At 38.4% G+C, this 19,382-nt stretch overlaps 2 protein-coding genes across 3 annotated transcripts in view; one reads left to right on the plus strand and one right to left on the minus strand.

Moving 5' to 3' along the window:
* atp2c1 (ATPase secretory pathway Ca2+ transporting 1) overlaps positions 1 to 19,382 on the plus strand; it is a 48,845-nt gene that overhangs the window by 21,127 nt on the left and 8,336 nt on the right. For both annotated transcript variants that reach the window (XM_042489548.1, XM_042489547.1), the window contains exons 4-15: positions 3,185 to 3,274; positions 6,015 to 6,050; positions 6,273 to 6,334; positions 8,539 to 8,647; positions 9,799 to 9,954; positions 10,189 to 10,257; positions 11,606 to 11,681; positions 12,751 to 12,817; positions 13,887 to 14,011; positions 14,486 to 14,583; positions 15,656 to 15,751; positions 16,004 to 16,093. In XM_042489548.1, coding sequence (XP_042345482.1) covers positions 3,185 to 3,274; positions 6,015 to 6,050; positions 6,273 to 6,334; positions 8,539 to 8,647; positions 9,799 to 9,954; positions 10,189 to 10,257; positions 11,606 to 11,681; positions 12,751 to 12,817; positions 13,887 to 14,011; positions 14,486 to 14,583; positions 15,656 to 15,751; positions 16,004 to 16,093 — 1,074 coding nt within the window. The remainder of the gene's footprint in view (positions 1 to 3,184; positions 3,275 to 6,014; positions 6,051 to 6,272; positions 6,335 to 8,538; positions 8,648 to 9,798; positions 9,955 to 10,188; positions 10,258 to 11,605; positions 11,682 to 12,750; positions 12,818 to 13,886; positions 14,012 to 14,485; positions 14,584 to 15,655; positions 15,752 to 16,003; positions 16,094 to 19,382) is intronic.
* Positions 17,734 to 19,316, minus strand: LOC121945397 (nuclear factor 7, brain-like). The gene has a single exon (XM_042489549.1). The coding sequence runs from the start codon at positions 19,105 to 19,107 to the stop codon at positions 17,827 to 17,829; it is 1,281 nt and encodes a 426-aa protein (XP_042345483.1). The 5' UTR covers positions 19,108 to 19,316; the 3' UTR covers positions 17,734 to 17,826.

The following is a 19,382-nucleotide window of genomic DNA, read 5'->3' on the forward strand; positions in this document are numbered from 1 at the left end:
CATATTTCATGCTAATGTTTGTGTCATGGCGCTGAAATGTCACATTGGATTACATAACGCTGAAACAGCTTGCATGAATGTCAACTTCCTGCAGTTGACAAAAGACACATTTTGCACGCCAACAGTATTCCTGCAACGTTAAGCTTCTCTATTTAACATGATTTAACATGTTTAGATAATCTGCTGAATTAAAACACAAGACATTTAGAGAGGAAACAAAATAAAATGAGGCAAGATTAAACACAAAAACAGTGAAATTCTTAATCTGCTGCTTTGATTAAGACTGAATTCAGTGTGCCGTGTCCATCGCCAAAGCTGGCTAAGCACTATTTTGGAGTGTGCAAACTGCCACAAACTTGTGGATGTAACAAAATAGAAGAAGTTAACCGCAGCGCTGCTAAATGGGCAGCAACTGACTGGTCTGCAGTGCCCGGTTGCTGCCCATTTAGCAGCGCTGCGGTTACGATAAATTATTCAAATGAAGTGATAAATAGGGATTTTTTTGAATTATTTGACAGCCCTAATTTGATTTATATATTTCCCCCCTTTTTTTTAAATTGTTCTAACAAAAGAAAATCACATAATTTTCGGACTAAAGCTCAACGGACAGTATATTCCTCTATTCCTTAACCTCTAAAGATAAAATGTTGTTTATCAGTACCAACATCATTTTGGTTTCTCAGTGTAACATCTTTAAATTCAAGTTAAGAAAAGCATTCATTCACCTTAAAGGAATAGTTCAGTGAATAGTTCGACTGACCCCTGTGCCGATGGAAAGGCGGGTGAAGTTTTATAGTCCACACAACACTGCCAGAGGTTGACGGAAGGCCTTGCACTTGTCTCCCAAATGGTGACCAGAATTAAAACATTAAAAAATACATAATAAAACCAGAAAAAGTCTTCATACTGCTCGTCTTAAGTAAGTATCCTGAAGCCCCAACATGCCAAGTTGTTTTGAAAAACGTTGCCGGCAGCATTATTTTGGCCTTGTTGTAGCCTATAGCAATATAGTTTTTTTTTTAGGGCGTTTTTTCCTCAGTCGATGCGAGGGTCTAAGGACAGAGGGACGTCACATCCTGTAAAGCCCTCTGAGGCAAATTGTGTTTTGTGATAATGAGCTTTATTAATAAAATTGACTTGACATGACTTGAATTTACTCGTGTGGGAGCTGTGTTCATGTATGTGTGCTCACGTGAGACTAAAGAGAGCTCGCGGTATCTGCACGCCAATGTTTACATGACACCTAGAAGCCTCCCCGACACAGAGAGACACCCGTGGAGTTAGCGGCGAGCAATAAGCACCTTTGTCAGATGTAAAACTACTGTGTGTGGTCAGTCAGATTGGAGCGGTTAAATAATAGAAGCAGCCTGAGGGAGTTTTGTTGCTGGTCTGTTTTGTCCACATGAACTCTGACAAGGACAGAAACTGCTGCTGGAGGAAGGAGGACGAGAGGCCTCTGTGAACACGCAGGTTATATATAGAAAGCCGACAGGAGAGGAAAAGAGAAAGGGAGGATATGGAGGACAGAAGGAAAGGAAATGAGGATGAGACAGAGGGCAGGAGAGTAAAGGAGAGGATGGGTTTGTTTTTTTTTTAGCTCCTTTCACACATTCAACCCTCAGATTTACAAGTGAATTCATCTCGCTATCAGCCACAATCTGTCAGGTGTCGATGTAGAATCTGTTCTCTCTCGACCGGACAGGCCTCAGAGGTGAGGAGAGGCACATGATAATGTTATTTATTATTTTATTTAAAGTGAATCTGAAAGCTGAATTTCTGCAGCTGATATTCATGTGTAGATTCATGCATAATCTGCACATTAATCTGAGCTTTGAATGGCAGTCTGAGTTTGAATTTGTGGGCCATAGTGCACGCATAAACCCTCCAGACTGAAAAAATAGTCTCGTCAGAGGTGTGAATGTGGCCATATAGCTTCTTCCCTGGAGTGGTCAACATGCTGACGCAAAGAAATAAAACAGTGTCACTAACAGCTGACAGATAAGAAACTTATTCAGCAGGTTTGTGGATGAAACCGTGCAGAGTTAAGGTTTTCGCTGCTGCTGTGTTCAGTCGTTCGTGTCGTCGATGTGGAAAACAGGTCATTTGGATGCTGGAGCTGAAAATAGAGCTGGAACTGTTGGCCTGCTTCAGTCAGTGAGCTCCGCCTTCTCGCTATGGATGACTGACACTTGTTTCAGCTTGTCCAGACATCATGGAAAACACACACACACAGTTTTTTCTTCTGTCGTTGTGAGGACAATTATAGGTATAGGAAAAAGTCCTCCCTTTTTCGAAAAGTAGTTTCACCTTACAGGCAGCCTCATTAAGATCAAGATCTCTTATTTAGGAGAGATTTGTGCAAAAGATTCAACATAATGTACAACACACACACACACACACACACACACACACACACATATATACACATATATATATATATAGCATAAGCACTGACAAACACACAAAAAAATCTTAACAAAATGTACACACATAAAACTGTGGCTCCGCATTAAAAAACAAATGCAAATAGCCTCTTCCCAAAATGTCTCAGTCTTCCACAAATATACCAAAGATATATGCGATTGACTAAATGTCCCTATCTTTTCATCAATTTCTAAAATGTCCCAAGCTTCCTGAAACACTGTATCTTCCAAATGTATCCCAGATTGTCTGCAATTTCCCAAATTTCCCCATCTTCCCAAAATATCCCAAAATGTCCGCAATTTCTAAAATTTTCCTGATCTTCTTAAAAAAAAAAAAATCCACTGTTTCAAAAATGTCCTTTCCAAAATCCTTTATAAAAAAAGGCCTCGCCCTACAAAAATGACCTAATTTTACAAATTAACTCAATTCCCCGAAAGCTTTGATATCATACCTTGAAAAATATCGATATTTGATACCATTTACTGGAAAAAATTGACATTGCAGGCAGCAGTTATTATTTTTTGCAGCAGGTACCATTGCATCGATACTGTGGAAAATGAGTTTTGAAACCGTTTCAAATATTTGGAAAGGGTATGTAGTGGTAAATAAATTAATGTTTTTGACAGATTTTTGATCAGTCCTCACAAAGACAGATGGATAAAAACACACACACACACTCAGAGTCGTCAAAATAAAGTCCAGTTTTTAGTTGTTGCCTCTAACTCTGCTCACTGCAGTTTCCGTCTCTCTCTCTCTGCAGTTCAAAGATCCTCTCATCCTGTTGCTGTTGGCGTCGGCAGTCATCAGCATTCTCATGCACCAGTTTGATGACGCCATCAGCATCACTGTGGTATGTTACACCTCGCACTATAATAACACACACTTCAGTCTCTCATGTATTTCGTTTTTTTCCCCTCTTCCTTGGATAAAAACCCCAGGGAGCCAGAGTTCTTGTAAAGTTATAAATAGAGATAGCAGCTTATGGCAGCATCAGCAGTGAAGATGTAGATGCGTGCAGGATATTCACTCTCTGAGAGTTTGGGAATTTAAATTATATGAAACTTATTTTTTCTTTTTGGGGAACTTGTTGTTGCAGCAGCAAATAATTGCATAGATCATAGAGCATAGGTCAGTATTATTGAAATTTCCAGATAATGTGGAATTGAAACTGAAAACTGTTCAGTGATCAAGAAGAGGGTTACAATTTAAGGGGAAGATTTAATTTCTAAACTCACAGTGTTCATGTCATCAGAAAAGTTTTTGTATAATCAAAATAAAGCTATGGAACAGTTTTAATGTGGAGCTATAACAATGTCCAACCATAAACCGCTTTAAAATAATGTATAAAAACATGATTTTCAATGGTGCAGGGATGAAGAACGAGTCTGATCAGCAGGTGTTTACCAAGTTTAATGTTTATGTATTTGGTTATTTGATATTTATACTTTCCTTTTTTATCTTCTTTTTTTTGTAAATTATGGATTCTGGGTATGTGGGCAGATGCATATATGTTTAGTTAATTAGAATATAGGTTTAAATTAATGATGAAGCTGGTTAATTAAAATCCAATGACTTGTGGAGATGGTGTGAAATTAAATAAGTTTCTTCACACGCCTTTTTGAATATATAAACCAAGTCATCATGTGTTTGGCCATTTCTGTTGTTTTAGATTTTTCATTTTCTATAAATACAGTTTTTTGTCTACTTGTTTAATAATTTCTCTGTTTTTTTGTTTGAAATACATTAAATCAAAAATCAAATAGATTATGTGAAAGGACAAGAAAACATCAGAGAAACATTGCCTTATGTTAAGATATACAATGACATTTCTGTTTTGTTTGTTTTTATTTATTTATTTATTTATTTTGATTGATTTCTGATGAATGATTTCTATATTCTGAGAGCCTTATTAGTAGCTGGAGCCAAAACTGTAGAGTTTGTCCTGAAGATGGCTCAAGGAGAGGTCATGTGGTCATGATTCACATTCACACTCTTATATTCTCAAATAAATGTCCATAAATCAGCTCAGAAGTTGAAGAAAAAAATCATAGTAGAATTTGCTTGAGAATCTTGATGTTTTTAACTTTAGTGTTAGTGTTAAAAAAATCCAGTGATAGTTGTTTATACAGTCGTGGTTAAACAGGAGCATCTGATAGATCATTCTGCACATATACAGCCTAAATATGGAATCATGCTTCCTTTGAGATGCTCATAAATATCTCTGTGACACAATGCGGAGCAGATTGTCATGATTAGTTTTAAGTTTTCGAGGCTAGCAGAGGAAATCTCAAAGTGTCTTGCAGGTTGACGGGCTAATCCAGCCCCTGTTGGGAGAGCCCGGCCTGCTGTTAGGCCGCCAGACATCGAGTCGCAGTCTAAACATTGCTAAATTACAACGTTTGCACATGTATTTAAGCTGGGTGTGTAACAATATTTGTATATTGTTTGCGTACTGTGTCCATTTTTAAAACCTCTTTAAAGTTTTATGTAGATTTTAGAGAGTGTTGAAAGGAGTTTGTGGCCTCACTGAGTTTTCGTTTATGTTGTAAATATTCTGGATTCTGGCTTGCATTGCAGCGATCTCTGTGGAGTGTTAGTACTTTCCTCTATCACATACAGGGACTGTAAAAACTTTTCACCACCAGTGAAAGTTTTTATATTCTGTGGTTTTACAGCATTGCTGAAATGTTGCTTTTTTGATGCAGATCAATAGAAAAATAGTTGCATAAGTATCCTTTTCCTTCACGTCAGTATTCAGTAGAAGCACCTTTGTCTGAAGCTCAATTTTTTGAAAATTGGTCACAGCTTTGAGGAAAAAAAGTAATATTTCAAAGATAAAGTGGTAATATTTGGAGAATATTTATATATTTTTTTAAATGACATTAAAAAAGTTGCACTGGAAAAAAAAGATATTCATTATTAAAAAAAGTAATAAGTAAGACAACTTTTAAAAAAATAAAAAAAAAAAAGCCAAAATATTACAATAGATGTCTTAAATATCTTTTTAAAATGAATGGCAAGACTGTGAAAATATTCTATTAATAAAGTCATAATATTTTGAAAATAGTACTATATTTTATAATGCAGCCAAAATAATACTAAGAGATAAGTCTAAATATTTATTTTTAATTAATTTGCAATTTTTTTTAAATAAAGTAAAGATTATTCGAGATTAATATTTCACTCATTGTCAAGATATTTTAATAAAAGTTACAATATTTTCAAAATACAGTCAAAAATTACAAAATAAAATTGTTTTTGTTTTTATAGAATTTTTGAAAATAAATTCTTAGCATTTTGAAAAAGAAATATGACTTTTTTTGTTATTTTTGCAAAATTGTATTTATTGTTCTTCATTTTTTGTCTTTTGTTTCAAGTTTGTGTAAGTAAGTAAAAAAAGTCTAAATATCTTGAAACTAAAGTAAATATGTTTTAATCCTTGGTTGTAGTGAGCAGGTGAGAGCAGTCTGTCAGACTTTATGTCTCGATTACATTCAGTGAGACGTAACTCGGTGTCCAGTTTCAGAAGCAGATGATTCATAAACGTGATCAGATATATTAACCAGCTCCGTCTGTCTGTCTCCTGACAGGCCATCATCATCGTGGTGACCGTTGCGTTTGTCCAGGTGAGTTCTGTTTGTTCTTGTTTTCATCCACAACAAACAAATTTTCATTTTTAATGACCTCATAAAATATTTAAGGCCACAAACAATGAACAGACCTTTACAGAGTGAATCTTTGCTGCTCACTTTGATATTATAATCACTTATATATGCACATTCATTAATGTCTGACGGTTTTTACAAATCTGTTGTTCTGAGTTTCTATTGTTTGTCGTCTGTGTGTAGGAGTACCGCTCAGAGAAGTCTCTAGAGGAGCTCGGGAAGCTGGTGCCTCCAGAATGTCACTGGTGAGAGTTTAAATCCTCCTCCTCCTCCTCGTCTTCTTCTTCTGTGGTTAATACAGGCTGTTAATGTGATTCTGTCCAGGTCAGCAGTCACAGCACACAGTGACGGGTTCAGTTTCTACAGCGCACGCTTTCTGTTCAGCTGTTATGCTTGAAAGTTAAAGGTTGAGTGTGTAGGATTTACAGGAATATATTGGCAGAAATTGAATATACTATGAGATACTTAAGGCATTATATTTTATTTTTATGCCAATTTATCCCCCTAAATCATACATACTGGACCTTTAAAAGGAAGACACTTTATTATTACCCACGTTCAATCGCTCTGTGCACAAAATGCACATTTCAAAATTAAGCTTTAAGAAATATTATACATTAATGTAATTAATCTACTTTAATTAAGTTTATTTTTTAAACCAACATCAGTCATAATCATGAATAGCAAATATTCATTAATTTGTAGAATTTTAACCCATTAAAGGTTTTTGTCATGATGCCATTATGTTTTTAGATTTTAAAAGAAAACAAAAAATGTATTATTATTTTCAATTTACTACATGCAAAGTGGATTTTTTTATCATCACAGCCTGGGATATGTCAATGATTAGCAGATTTTTATACATTATTATTTTTTGTGCAATGCTACATACTCCACACATATACCGCTCTGCACAAAAATTGCAGATTTCAAAATAAGACTTAAACAAATTCCCATTAATATTATTTTCTTCTTTCATTGAATTTATGTTTTTAACCATCAGTCCTAATCAAACATATAAAATATTAATTATTTCAGAATTAAACCTCTTTTAAATGCCAGGTTTTGTTTTCATGATGCCACTATATGTTTAGATGAAAAAAACCCCACAATAATTAATTAATTCATTTATTTATTTTTGGATGACCACAGCCTGGGATATGTCAATGATTAGCAGCAACATTGCACAAAAAAGACAATAACAGGTGGAAAATAGTCAAAATGACGATTTCCAAGTCAAAAGCCCAGAATGACACCCAGAACTGCTCTGATGGCTGTGGGATCAAAAATGTCAGTTTGAATGGGTTTCAATGGAGCATTTTTTTTACCTTAACAGTCTGAATGTAACTATTTAGTTTCCACAGTGTATTTTAGACTTATTGTAGGAGCTGAGCTGCAAATTCCAAGATTTAATCTAAAGGGTTAATCGAAGGAGCGTTTCTGAGACGGATCTGTCTGATGGTTGAGTTTGACGAACTTCTCAGGTCCTGATTTACACTTCAAATAACAGCAGAGTGAAGGAGCAGCTGGCCGTCCACCTGGCAGACACACACACACACACACACACACACACACACACCCACCCACACACACACACACACACACACACACACCCCTGTAACAGCAGGCCAGTAAGCTGAGAAGGTCTTGTGTTGTGGTTGAACTATCAGGAAAGGATCATTGCTGTGATTTATTTTTCTCCACTTCCTCCCTCAATCTCTCTCTCTCTCTTTCTTTCTGTCTCTCTCCCCAATTTGGAAAGTATTGTACTGTTGTTCTTGTCAATGTCAATATACCTTAAAAGCGACAACTATTATAATTTAACTTTTCAAATAAATAACTTTTTTTAATATTGCAAGAAATTAATATGTTAAGAAAACTGCTGGTTTTTTTCTTAGCTTTTTGAAAAACAGAGGGCTATATTTATAATTATCATCATTACATATACAAAAATTGTTGAGGTTTTTTAATTTTGTTTTTTTAAACTTTATTTAACTTTCCCAGTTTTGTTTGTTTGTTTGGCTGTTTTTTTGTTTGTTATTGTTGTGTTTGTTGCTAATTTTCATATCATTTTCAAGTGATTTTTACGAATTTCTTGCTTATTTATGTGTCATTTGTCCCTAAGTTGCCTTTCCCCCATGTTTCTGAGGTTTCAAAGGGTTTAAGGCTGCCTCTTTGTTTGCACTTGTTGATCGTGTGCTTCGTCTTATTGATTGATATTTATGTTTACATTTAATTAAATTATTGTCTGCAGGAGAAAACCTAAAAACAGTGTTGGCTGTTTTTGATGCCCTCATTAATGTTCTAAAGATGCTTTAATTTGATCCTTTTCCCTGGCTCTTTGTGCATCTGTGAATGTTTGTGTGCAACATGAATTAATGTTTGTTTTTGTTGGATGCAGATTTATGCAAATAAAGATCGGTTTGAAAACTCTCTCTCTCTCTCTCAGTATCAGGGAGGGGAACCTGGAGCACCTGCTGGCCAGAGAGCTGGTTCCTGGAGACACCGTCTGTCTGTCGGTGGGAGAGAGAGTCCCAGCTGACCTTCGCCTCGTCGAGGTACGTACACACACACACACACACACACACACACACACACACACGCACACGCACGTAAACACACTGCTTGATTATCAGAACAAAAGCCATCGTTGGGGCGTGTTTCTAGTGTCCCTGGTCAGTCTTTTATCCAGTGCAGGCTCACCGATCATCGATGTATATTTTTCCAGGAACAAACTGTCCACACACGGTTACACACACAGGAAGCTGCTCAGCACAGCTTCAGTGCTGAGCTTTATTTTACAGCTCCTGTTTCCTTTAATTCCCCAGAAAGGATCTGATGTGTAACTGAAGAGTCTTTGTGAAGTTCCTCGAAAGGACTTTGTAATTTAGAAGTAAATGCAGGAACAATATATCCACTGTTCAGCTGGTGCACGTCCAGTTAATTAATTCTAATTAAATACCGATTTAACAAAAGCCTTTTGGATGGTAGTAGGTCAGCTTGACATGTAAAAATGTCAAATTTCTGCAAGCAAACATGCAACTCAATATGTATGAACTATGATGTGTAATTGGGTTTCAGTGACGCTGGTCCTTCAAGGAAATCAACAACCCACTGCACCAAAAAATCCACTGTACCCCTCTGATGTCTCACTTTTGTATGTGATGGGAAAGGTTACAATTAGCATCCACTCACTTGTAAAACGACTCTGCGATAGTCACAGATATTTATCAGCTCCAATGAGGGCCGGGTCATAAATCGATTTTATCAATTAATGCAAATTAGTAGTTTATTTTTAAAATATAAATCTAGATTCTCCCTTTAATCTCTTTCCCCTCTCTTTGGGCTTCCGTAGTTTACAGTGGGCTCTCCTGCATGGCTGTTGGGTTTTCTTTTTTTGTTTTGTATTTTTAAGTGCGTTATAGCTTTTTTAAAGGGCACGTCTTAATTCAAAGAGTCTGTAAAGTTCAATTAATAATAATAATAATAATAATAGTGCTTCAAATCAAAAGACAGAGAAGACATAATTAAACCCTCATTTAAAATAAAATATGATTAGAATAAAAAGCATAGAATGCATCTTCACATGGATAAAACACAGTTGAAAATACGAGTAAAAGTCAGATAAAATAAAGATAACAAAGCTTGATAAAAATAAGGTGAAAAATAGAGCGTGTTTATGGACGACTCACTCAGCGTCTCACCTCAGGCGACCGACCTCTCTGTGGATGAGTCCAGCCTGACGGGGGAGACCACCCCCTGCTCCAAGTCCACCTACCACCAGCCGCCGTCCACCAACGGAGACATCGCGTCCCGTAGCAACATCGCCTTCATGGGGACACTAGTGCGCTGCGGCAGAGCCAAGGTACCTGCAGGATCAATACGTTTCACTTTGTTTAACAAATGTTAGTTTCATTATGCTTTTTCAGTCAGAAACAGACAATTAGTTGCAAAGCAGAAGACGCAAAACTAGTCTTAACACCTGGGATTGTAGATGCTATAAAAAAATATTAAATATTAGATAAACAAAATAATACAAAATATTATGTATGTACATAATGTGATCTGTTTGTTTGTTTGTTTGTTTGTTTTTCCTCAGGGTATTGTTATAGGAACTGGTGAGAACTCAGAGTTTGGGGAGGTTTTCAAGATGATGCAAGCAGAAGAGGTCAGTTTGTATTTTATTTTATTTAAAAGGAGAACAAACATTAATCCACATTTCTGTAAATGCGCCAGCGTCAGTCATCAGGCTCATTTTGAACTGTAGACCTTTGGAAAGATGTTTTTAAACCTTTAAGTTATACTCAGAGTTCCTGCAGTCATCAGAAACCTGAAACAGTCATGGAATTTCACAATTGCATTTTTCCAGGCCTGAAAAGTCTTTGAATGTTTTGAAAAGTCATGGAATTTTGTTGTGTGTAATGAAACTGTTACAGTAATTTTCCGTGGAGCTGGGGACGTGATGTAGCTCTAATATGCGTCAATGTGTGACGTTTTGTTTACTATCACGTACCTTTCTCCATTTTTTTTTTGTGTTTTTTTTTTTGCGTTTGAATCTGATATGTTTGAGAACCGCAAGGCAAGAAATAATATTATAATGAATCCTTGAAAAATTATGGAAAAGTTTTGAATTTCTGTGCATAAAAATGCGTGGGAACTCTGCATACTGAATGTGATCTGAATATGAATCATGAATTTCTATAGTTATCAATAGAGCTGTTTCAATAGGGCTGCAAGATTATATCCAAAATTCTAATAACGTGCATTTTTATAAATATTGAGATCACAATTATTTATCACGATTAGTCATTGTTTTCAGGAATCTTTTCTGTATGTTTTTTTGTGATGCAAATATTTTTTAATTAGCAGGAATGTACTACAAGGTGAAAGGGAAAGCAGGGCTTTATTTAAATGTGAAAGTGCAATAAAAATATTTTGCCCCTAAAAACAGAAAATAAATGTGATAGATAATCATGATCTCTATGTTGACCACAAATTTTGGTTATGGCAAAAATGAAAATTATGATTATTTTGGTCATAGTTTTCATTCTTGCTAAATCTTGCAGCCCTGTCTGCAGGCGTGATATTTAGGAAAAGACTTTCACAGTCTGCGGCTGCAGAGTGCACGCCGAGTTTAACCACTCTTTAAAAGTGGAGGCCGGCTGTCTGTTTAGGAAGCCCTTGATTTGAAATGCAGCAGTGTTTTCTCTAAGAGCAGGGCACACATTTTAAATGTCAATATTGCAATCTATCATGTTCAAGTGTGGGAGGCCAAAACTGTGATCGTGATTAATATTTGATTAATTGTGCAGCCTCAGCCTCCTCCACTGTCAGGGCCGCTCAGCAGCAGAGTGGTTATTTAGGACTGAACAATCCCATTTCACATTTCTGCCTTTACAGCTACGCTTTTCAGCTTTTCAGATGTGATTGTAGGTAATCACACTGCATTCTCTAGTTGCATCAGCTCATTAAAACTTTGTAAGTAAACAAATCTGTTTCCTGTTTGTGTTGTTCAGGCTCCTAAAACACCGTTACAGAAGAGCATGGACCTTCTGGGGAAGCAGCTGTCGCTCTATTCCTTCGGCATCATAGGTTTGGCTGTTTGCTTTCAGATAGATAGTCATAGATATAGACAGACAGATATATAGATAAATAGATATAGATAGATAGATAGATAGTGTTTGTTTGTTTACTTTATTAATCCCTAAAGGGAAATTTAGCAGTCATAGCAGCCTAGTACATTAAAAACCAACAAAATACTTAAATACAAGGACTGCAAATAAAATACAACATCACACATTAGAACTCAGCAACATCACATTAACCCTTCGGGCCAGCTTTAGTATGACATACACTTGTATCGCTCTGCGCACAAAATGTGCTTTTCAGAATCAAGTTTTTAAAAATATTACGCATTAATATTATTTTCTACTTGTCATTTACTTTATTTTTTAGCCAACATCAGTCCTAATCATAAATATCAAATATGAATTTATTTTCAGAATTTTAACATTTCTCATGATGCCGCCATGTTTTCACATGAAGAAAAGACTTATTTTGAATGTACTACTGCAAAGCAGATTTTTTTCTTTTGATTGTCACAACCTGCGATGTGTCAATGATTTGCAGCAACATTGTTTGTGACAGTGCATGAATAACCTCAGCAGGTAGAAAATAGTAAAAATGACAAATTACAAGTCAAAAGCCCACAATGACACCAAGAAATGATACAAGTCATGTTTTTCTGCTTTGGTGGCTGTGGGATCAAAAATGTCAGTTTGGATGTACACAGTGTATTTTAGACTTATTATAGGAGCTGACCTGGAAATTCACTGATTACACTCAAATACACAATCTTGACAAAACATGCATGTACAAAGCCAAAATTACATATAAAAAAAAAGAAGATGGGGAAGTGCTTAAAATGCACCAAAAAGTCCCTAAGGGTTAAAAACATTAACGATGAATAAATGGGGAGCAGGTGAATTCAGTCGTAAAGCAGCTCAGAGTCGATGGGTTATAGATGAGTTGGAGTCTCAGAGCACCAGACGGGAACGGTCTGCTGCATCACTGTAAGTTCAGTCCTGCATCAGGCCTCTCTCCTCTGCGTCTCCATGTCATGAGTGTGTGTGAAGTGTGTGTTTTCTGTGTTGTGTCTCAGGGGTCATCATGCTGGTGGGATGGCTGCAGGGGAAGAGGATCCTGGACATGTTCACCATCGGTGTCAGGTATCTGACTTTCACTCTTCAGTACTGAATCTACTGACTGATGATGTAGAGACTGTGTGTGTGTGTGTGTGTGTGTGTGTGTGTGTGTGTGTGTGTGTGTGTGTGTGTCAATGATTGAACCCTGGCAGACGCTTTAGCAGCTGTCAGTCTGCACTTTACTTCTGTTGTCACATTATAACTAACGGACCTCTCGCCAAGCTTAGACAGCAGGGGAAACAGCCCGCCCAGCTCCGTCCAAAGTTCAACAACACACCTATAAAACCCTCTGAAGTTCAATCATTGACACGCTGTATCTGGTTTGTTTAATCTGAACACAAACAGAAATATAATTGGTTGTTTAAAAAGGAATTTTATGATTGATCTGTTCCTCATTAAACAGCCGGTGCAGTGAATGTCTGCAGCTTCCTGAAGTCACAGTGAGGTTGTCAGATTTGGCTCCACCATGCCTCCACAGAGACCCAAACCTGAACTCAGTCTGGATATTGACCTTCAGACCCAAAAATCTGCAAGAAATTAGGACAGAATAAAAAATTACTAGAAAACTTACCTGGAAATTGTCAGAAAAAAAGAAACAAACAGCAAACAAAACAAAAACAAGGAACTGACCTGAAAAAAATACTTTAAAATTAGAATAAATCTGTAAATAATTTTAAATATGAAATTGTGTTATTTTTAGACAGAGATATTTTCCAGCGTTGCGGGACATTTTATGCAAAATTGCCTTTTTTATGTTTTTTAAAGAAATCAAACCGCCTTTTAAAAGGCGTCTGAAGGCAGAAAACTGATGTACATCCAGGTTTGAAAGGGTTAATCGATAATGTGAATAACTGTTAGCTGTATCCCAAAAATGTGGACACAGTTTAGGACAGATCTCAGGTCAGAAGTTAGAAAACCACCTGATGAGGTCAGACTGTGTCACAGAGCAGGAAACAGTCGAAATTTAATTTGTCACCGGTTGAAAGTTTGTTCCTGTAATCGAATCATTCTGATAACAAAATGTCTCTGTTGTGTACCTGAAGTGATTTATTGTATTGGTTATTGATCACTGATCACCTCTCCTCCCCTTCAGTCTGGCGGTCGCTGCCATCCCAGAGGGTTTACCCATCGTGGTGACGGTGACGCTGGCGCTCGGTGTGATGCGCATGGTGAAGAAAAGAGCCATCGTCAAGAAGCTTCCCATCGTAGAAACTCTGGGTACGTTTTATATTTTATACACAATCTGTTATCATTTCACATGTAACACACAACAGTTTTACTGCGTCTGTTACACAAACAGCTGATCAAGTTTTGTTTCTTTCTTACACTAAGTGAAGAAATCTAGTTTAATTATTTTAAACTAGTTTCTGTCTGAAATCAGCGTATTTCAAAAACTTTTTTAGAAATGAAAGACTTCTAAAAGAAGACAGATTAAGAGATAAAATACAGAAAAACCAGGTGACTTTTGTTATAATGGGCTGAACTACTATCTCTGAATGAGAATTTTTTTCCTGTTTAAGAAAATCAAACTTTTAGGGCTCAATAATGGACAGAAATGTTCATGCAGTGTTTGTAAAATGTTGATTTAACACCTGCAGCAGTCAGAAAAATGTGGTGCATGAAAAAGTATCACCCGACACAAAACCAGAGAGTCAATAAAGTACACAACTGCATCATTGTTTTCTCCGTCAGGCTGCTGTAACGTGATCTGTTCGGACAAGACGGGAACTCTGACCAAGAACGAGATGACGGTCACTCAGCTGTTCACGTCAGACGGACTCCACGCTGAGGTCTGAACCCTTCATCACTCAGAACAAAAACACACAAAAAAGTTTTGTTATGGGTACCAGCTCAAAGTCTTATTCCTAAAGAATTTGACTCTTGATACAAACACAAAACGTCTGTAAGAGTCTCGTTTGTGTCAAGTGTCTTATAAATGTGTGTATATGTATGTCAGACTGTGCTGTGCATTATATGTCCCTTACTCACACACACACATTTATTCATTTAATTTTTATTTATTTATTTATTATTGTAGATAAAGTTAAAGGAATAGTTCACCCAAAAATGAAAATTCAGTCATTATCTGCTCACCCTCTTGCTGGTGGAAAATCGAGTTAAGTTTTATTGTCCACAAAACACTGCCGGAGGTTCACGGGGAAAACACTCATCTCTCAAATAATTGAAGCAAATGGTGACCAGGATTCAAACATTAAAAAAAATGCATGACAAAACCACAAAATGTCTCCAAACAGCTCGTCCAAAGTGTCCTGAAGCCTCGAGGTGCCAGCCTACGAGGAAGGCTAAAAACATGACACAAGTGACGTGTTTCAAAACAACTTGACAAGTTTTCTCGACTATAAAACTTTTCCATCGGCATGAAGGTGAGAAGATAATGACTCATTTCAGTCATCCATTTTTGAATGAACTATCCCTTTAAATGAAATCATGGCTGAGAAATGAGAGCGCTGCGGTAACGTCTGACACCCGACGACGGTTCAGTGAGTCTCCTGCAGCACGACCCACTTCCTTCATCTGAAGGTCCCAGCTGCCATACTGGGAGAACTGGGTCAGGTGACTGAGGAACAGGAGACCTTGTTAATGGGATGTCTTCTTAATAATGTGACCTGCAACACCAGACAAAGTCAGAGTTTTACAAACCGACAGGGAAGAAGTCTTCATCTTTAGACGCCAACAAAAGCAGCAGATTTCATGAGCACCAACAGGGACTGAAAAAAGTCAAATTAGAATATGATAACTATCTATTTAGTCTGTTTATAATGTTTGTTATGAGATTGATTAGCCTGTTTTTAGTGGGTCCTTGTTGTGTCTGAGATGTTTACCTGTTATGTTGTTTTGTAGGTGACGGGCGTCGGCTACAACGGAGCAGGAGAAGTTTTACTGGACGGAGAGGTCGTCCACGGTTTCGCCTGCCCGTCTGTCAGCAAGCTTGTAGAGGTGAGTCCTGCAGGCTTAGGAGAAATCTGGAGAATTTAGTTACACTTGTCTAGTCAGTCAGACAAAATATTATATTTACTGACATTTAAAATAATTAGATTGTAAGAATCCCACCGCACCAGAGCAGTTTGTGTTTTATGACAGTGTACAAATTCATCTTGTGCTGTAAAATACCAACAAAAACTGCTGTATTTTCGTACTTGTTGTTGTTGGAGACCAGATAAAGTGATGAATGTGTGTATTTAATGTTAGGTTGGCTGTGTGTGTAACGACTCGGTCATCAGGAATCACAATCTGCTGGGACGACCGACGGAGGGAGCGCTCATCGCCCTCGCCATGAAGGTAAAAAACACACACTGACCACTGAACCTGAACCCTCAGTTTCATTCAGTCTGGACTCACGCTGGGTCTACGGGTGTGCACACAAAAGAGAGACAGTTTTCTAGGACAAAATCAACACTGGTATGCTTTTTTTTTTTTACACACAAGATACGTGCAAATGTGTAAGAAATATCAGACAATTCTTCATCAGTTTGTTAAAGGCAGAATAAATCTGCTGAAAATACATTTGTTTTTTCTCAATATATTTGGATTTCTTCTCCCATTTAAATTCAGTAATATCACAAAATCAGGACCAGTATCAGAAAGAGCTTAACGATATGAAACACAACACCTATCATGGTGACTAGTAGAGACAGAGGAGGTGTTTCTAGAGAAAGACGGGATGTCATGCAACAAAGAAACAGGGACACATTTTAGACCACAAGGACGCTCCCTCAGGCAGGTTTCACACTGACAGAAACTCGGGTCTGGAGGGAAGACGGAAACACTGTTGGTTATCTCCTCCGGGTGTACGCCTGAAGGGGATCATGTGTTTTTCTCTTGTGTGTGTTAGTGTGTGTGTTTGTGTTTGTGTGTGTGTGTGTGTGTGTGTGTGTGTGTGTGTGTGTGTGTGTGTCATGCATACTGCACATGTTGTACATGCAGCCTGCCCTGCAGCCCCTGATCCCCCACCCTACTCCCAAAAAACACACCTGAGTGCACTTCTCTAGTTTGTGTTAGACTTTAAAGTGACGCCTCCTTTGTGCAGAGATCTTCTTCGCTGCAGCTCAGAAAGCTTTTTCTCTCCGTCACTGTGACTTCAGGTCACAGCGGAGCGTGTCCACCACGTTACATCATCTCATAATGAGGAAACCTCTAACGATGAAAAGACAAATCTGAGCCTGAAGGATGAAGAAGAACAGACGCCTTCGTCCTCATTTCATGTCTTGTAGCCTGAGGCAGAACGCCCGTCCTCCGCCTGCCCTTTACTGGTGTAACTGGGGAGATGAGTCACACAGCTTACCCATGACTATTAATGTCGGTTTTTTATACATTAAAGCGCGCTGATGTTTAATTCTTAATTTTTATGTTTTGGTTGCTGTCGGATGGTAAGAGATCTCTTCTCTGCGTCACATTTTCATGTTTAAATGAGCCAAACTGGTTCCACATTTATGTGAAGGGACTTTTGGGAGCTCAGTGTGTCTCCCACTGTGGACCAGTCAGCGTCCCTAACACACTGAGTCACTGAGAAAATACAGAAAGAGCCTCATTTTTGTCTCTGCAACTGTTTTTCCATTTCACGATTTGATATTATTTACTTACATTTTTATCATTTCCACACTGACACATTTATTACATACAGACTGTAACATACTGAAATACTCAAACTGAAGTAAAAATACAAAATTAGTGTGGAGGCAAATGTACTGATTAGACCATGAATAATAAACTTTGACATGACTAAAAACAGTTCCACATTATTTTAAAAGTTGTTGGTTTGTACTATTTATCCGTTATGTTGACATATTTTACTTTATAGTCAAAATTTTCTCACTTGTCATTTGTCTCTTTACTTAAACATCCTAACAAGTGACAACCAACGGCATCATTAAGACAACACACGCAACATAGACAACAGTACGTCTTGAAATATACTGATTGATTGATTGATGTCTTTATTTGGGACATGGATAATACGACAAACACAGTAGTTAAAAACATATAAAAAAGAGGAAAATAGCGATGGTCATCATCTATTTATGTTGCTGTACACTCACAGAGACCTTCAGCGGGAAAACCTTCAGTGGCAGATTGTCCACATTGTTAATGAATGGAAACATCCTCTCAGTGAAAGTGTGTGTGAAGGTGTGTATGTGTGTGGCGGTGTCGGGATCGGAGAAAGACAGCTTCCCTCCGGTCCAGTCCAGATTGACTCGGACCCTCCGGAGCTTCCTCTGCACTCGGACATTCGTGTCTTGTTGTGACGGGGATAAGGCGTAGTACACACCGAAAGAGAAACACAGCCTCCATAATCCACACTCTATGTGTCCTCTCCTGTGGACGGACTCGGCTAACACACCCAGTGTCCAGCCTTTGCTGTCTCCGACCTCGATGTCCCAGCTGTGAGTCCCGGAGTTGAAGCCCTGGGAGCCGAGGACGGAGCAGCAGTAGTAGTCCATCCTCTCTGGATTATCAGGGCGATGCTGTTTGTCTCCTCGCCACCCGCGGGTCAGATCCTCAGACAGGACGAGTCTTTCACCAGCTGTGTTTGGGTCCAAAATCAGAGGACTGTAGGAGACCATGTCCTTCATCTTGTTCCAGATGTTGAAGGTGAGGTTGCCCAGGTGTTTGGCCTCGTCTATCAGAGCTCCTGAGAGCAGCTGTGGATCCTCCAGCAGGGGGCGCTGCTGGACTCTGTCCACTGCAGCCTTGTAGTTGAGCAGGGATGAGACGTCTTCGGCTCTCAGCTCTTCCTCTGAGTCTCTGACTGTGTCTGAAAGAGCTGCTATCTCTCTGCTCAGAGCCTCCAGCTCCTCCTTCATCCTCTGACTCTTCTGCTCCTCTTCCTCCCTCAGTGCAGCCATTCTGGCCTCCTCTTCCTTCTCCAGAAACCGGTGAAGCTTCTTAAACTGCTCCTTAATCCGCATCTCTGTGCGCCGGGCCTGGACGTGAACGTATTCTGCCATTTGCTCAAACTTCACTTTAATGTCTTCAAAATCCTCTAACTTCTCCTTTAAAGGCTTCAGAGATTCCTGAAGTTTCTTTTTGTCTCGTGCAGCTTCATAAACAGGTCTGAATCTGGGAGCCTCTGAAGGTTTCAAACCTCTCTCATGGAAGAAGCTCACACACAGATTCTCCAGCTCGCCGTGACGATATTTTCTCATGCAAACTGGACACCGTAAGACATCTTTCCCCGTCCACCAGCTCTGCAGACAAACATTACAGAAGCTGTGGCTGCACGGCAGGATGACAGGATCTTTGCAGACGTCCTGACAGACAGAACAGCAGAGATCGTCCTCTGATCTGGAAGACATTTAGCTTCTGAGTGAAGCTGAAAACACAGCAGCTCAGTTGCTCCGGTCCCTGAAAGTTACTCTGACTTTGATCTTAAAAATCTCAGTGTTTAGTCAGCAGGGGGTTAAAATGGCAGTATTCCAGTGTTCCCAGTATCCCTCCTGTAGATGTCTCTCTCGTCTGAAGGTGAATCTTATCGTCCGTCTCTCAGTTTGTGTGTGAGCGTGTCGTCTCAGTGAGGCAGAATAAGGAGCTGTTTCCTGGTGTTTCTCAGGTGACTCAGGTGATGAGCAGA

This window comes from Plectropomus leopardus, chromosome 7, assembly GCF_008729295.1.
Source record: "Plectropomus leopardus isolate mb chromosome 7, YSFRI_Pleo_2.0, whole genome shotgun sequence".
Classification (NCBI taxonomy): Eukaryota; Metazoa; Chordata; class Actinopteri; order Perciformes; family Serranidae; genus Plectropomus; species Plectropomus leopardus.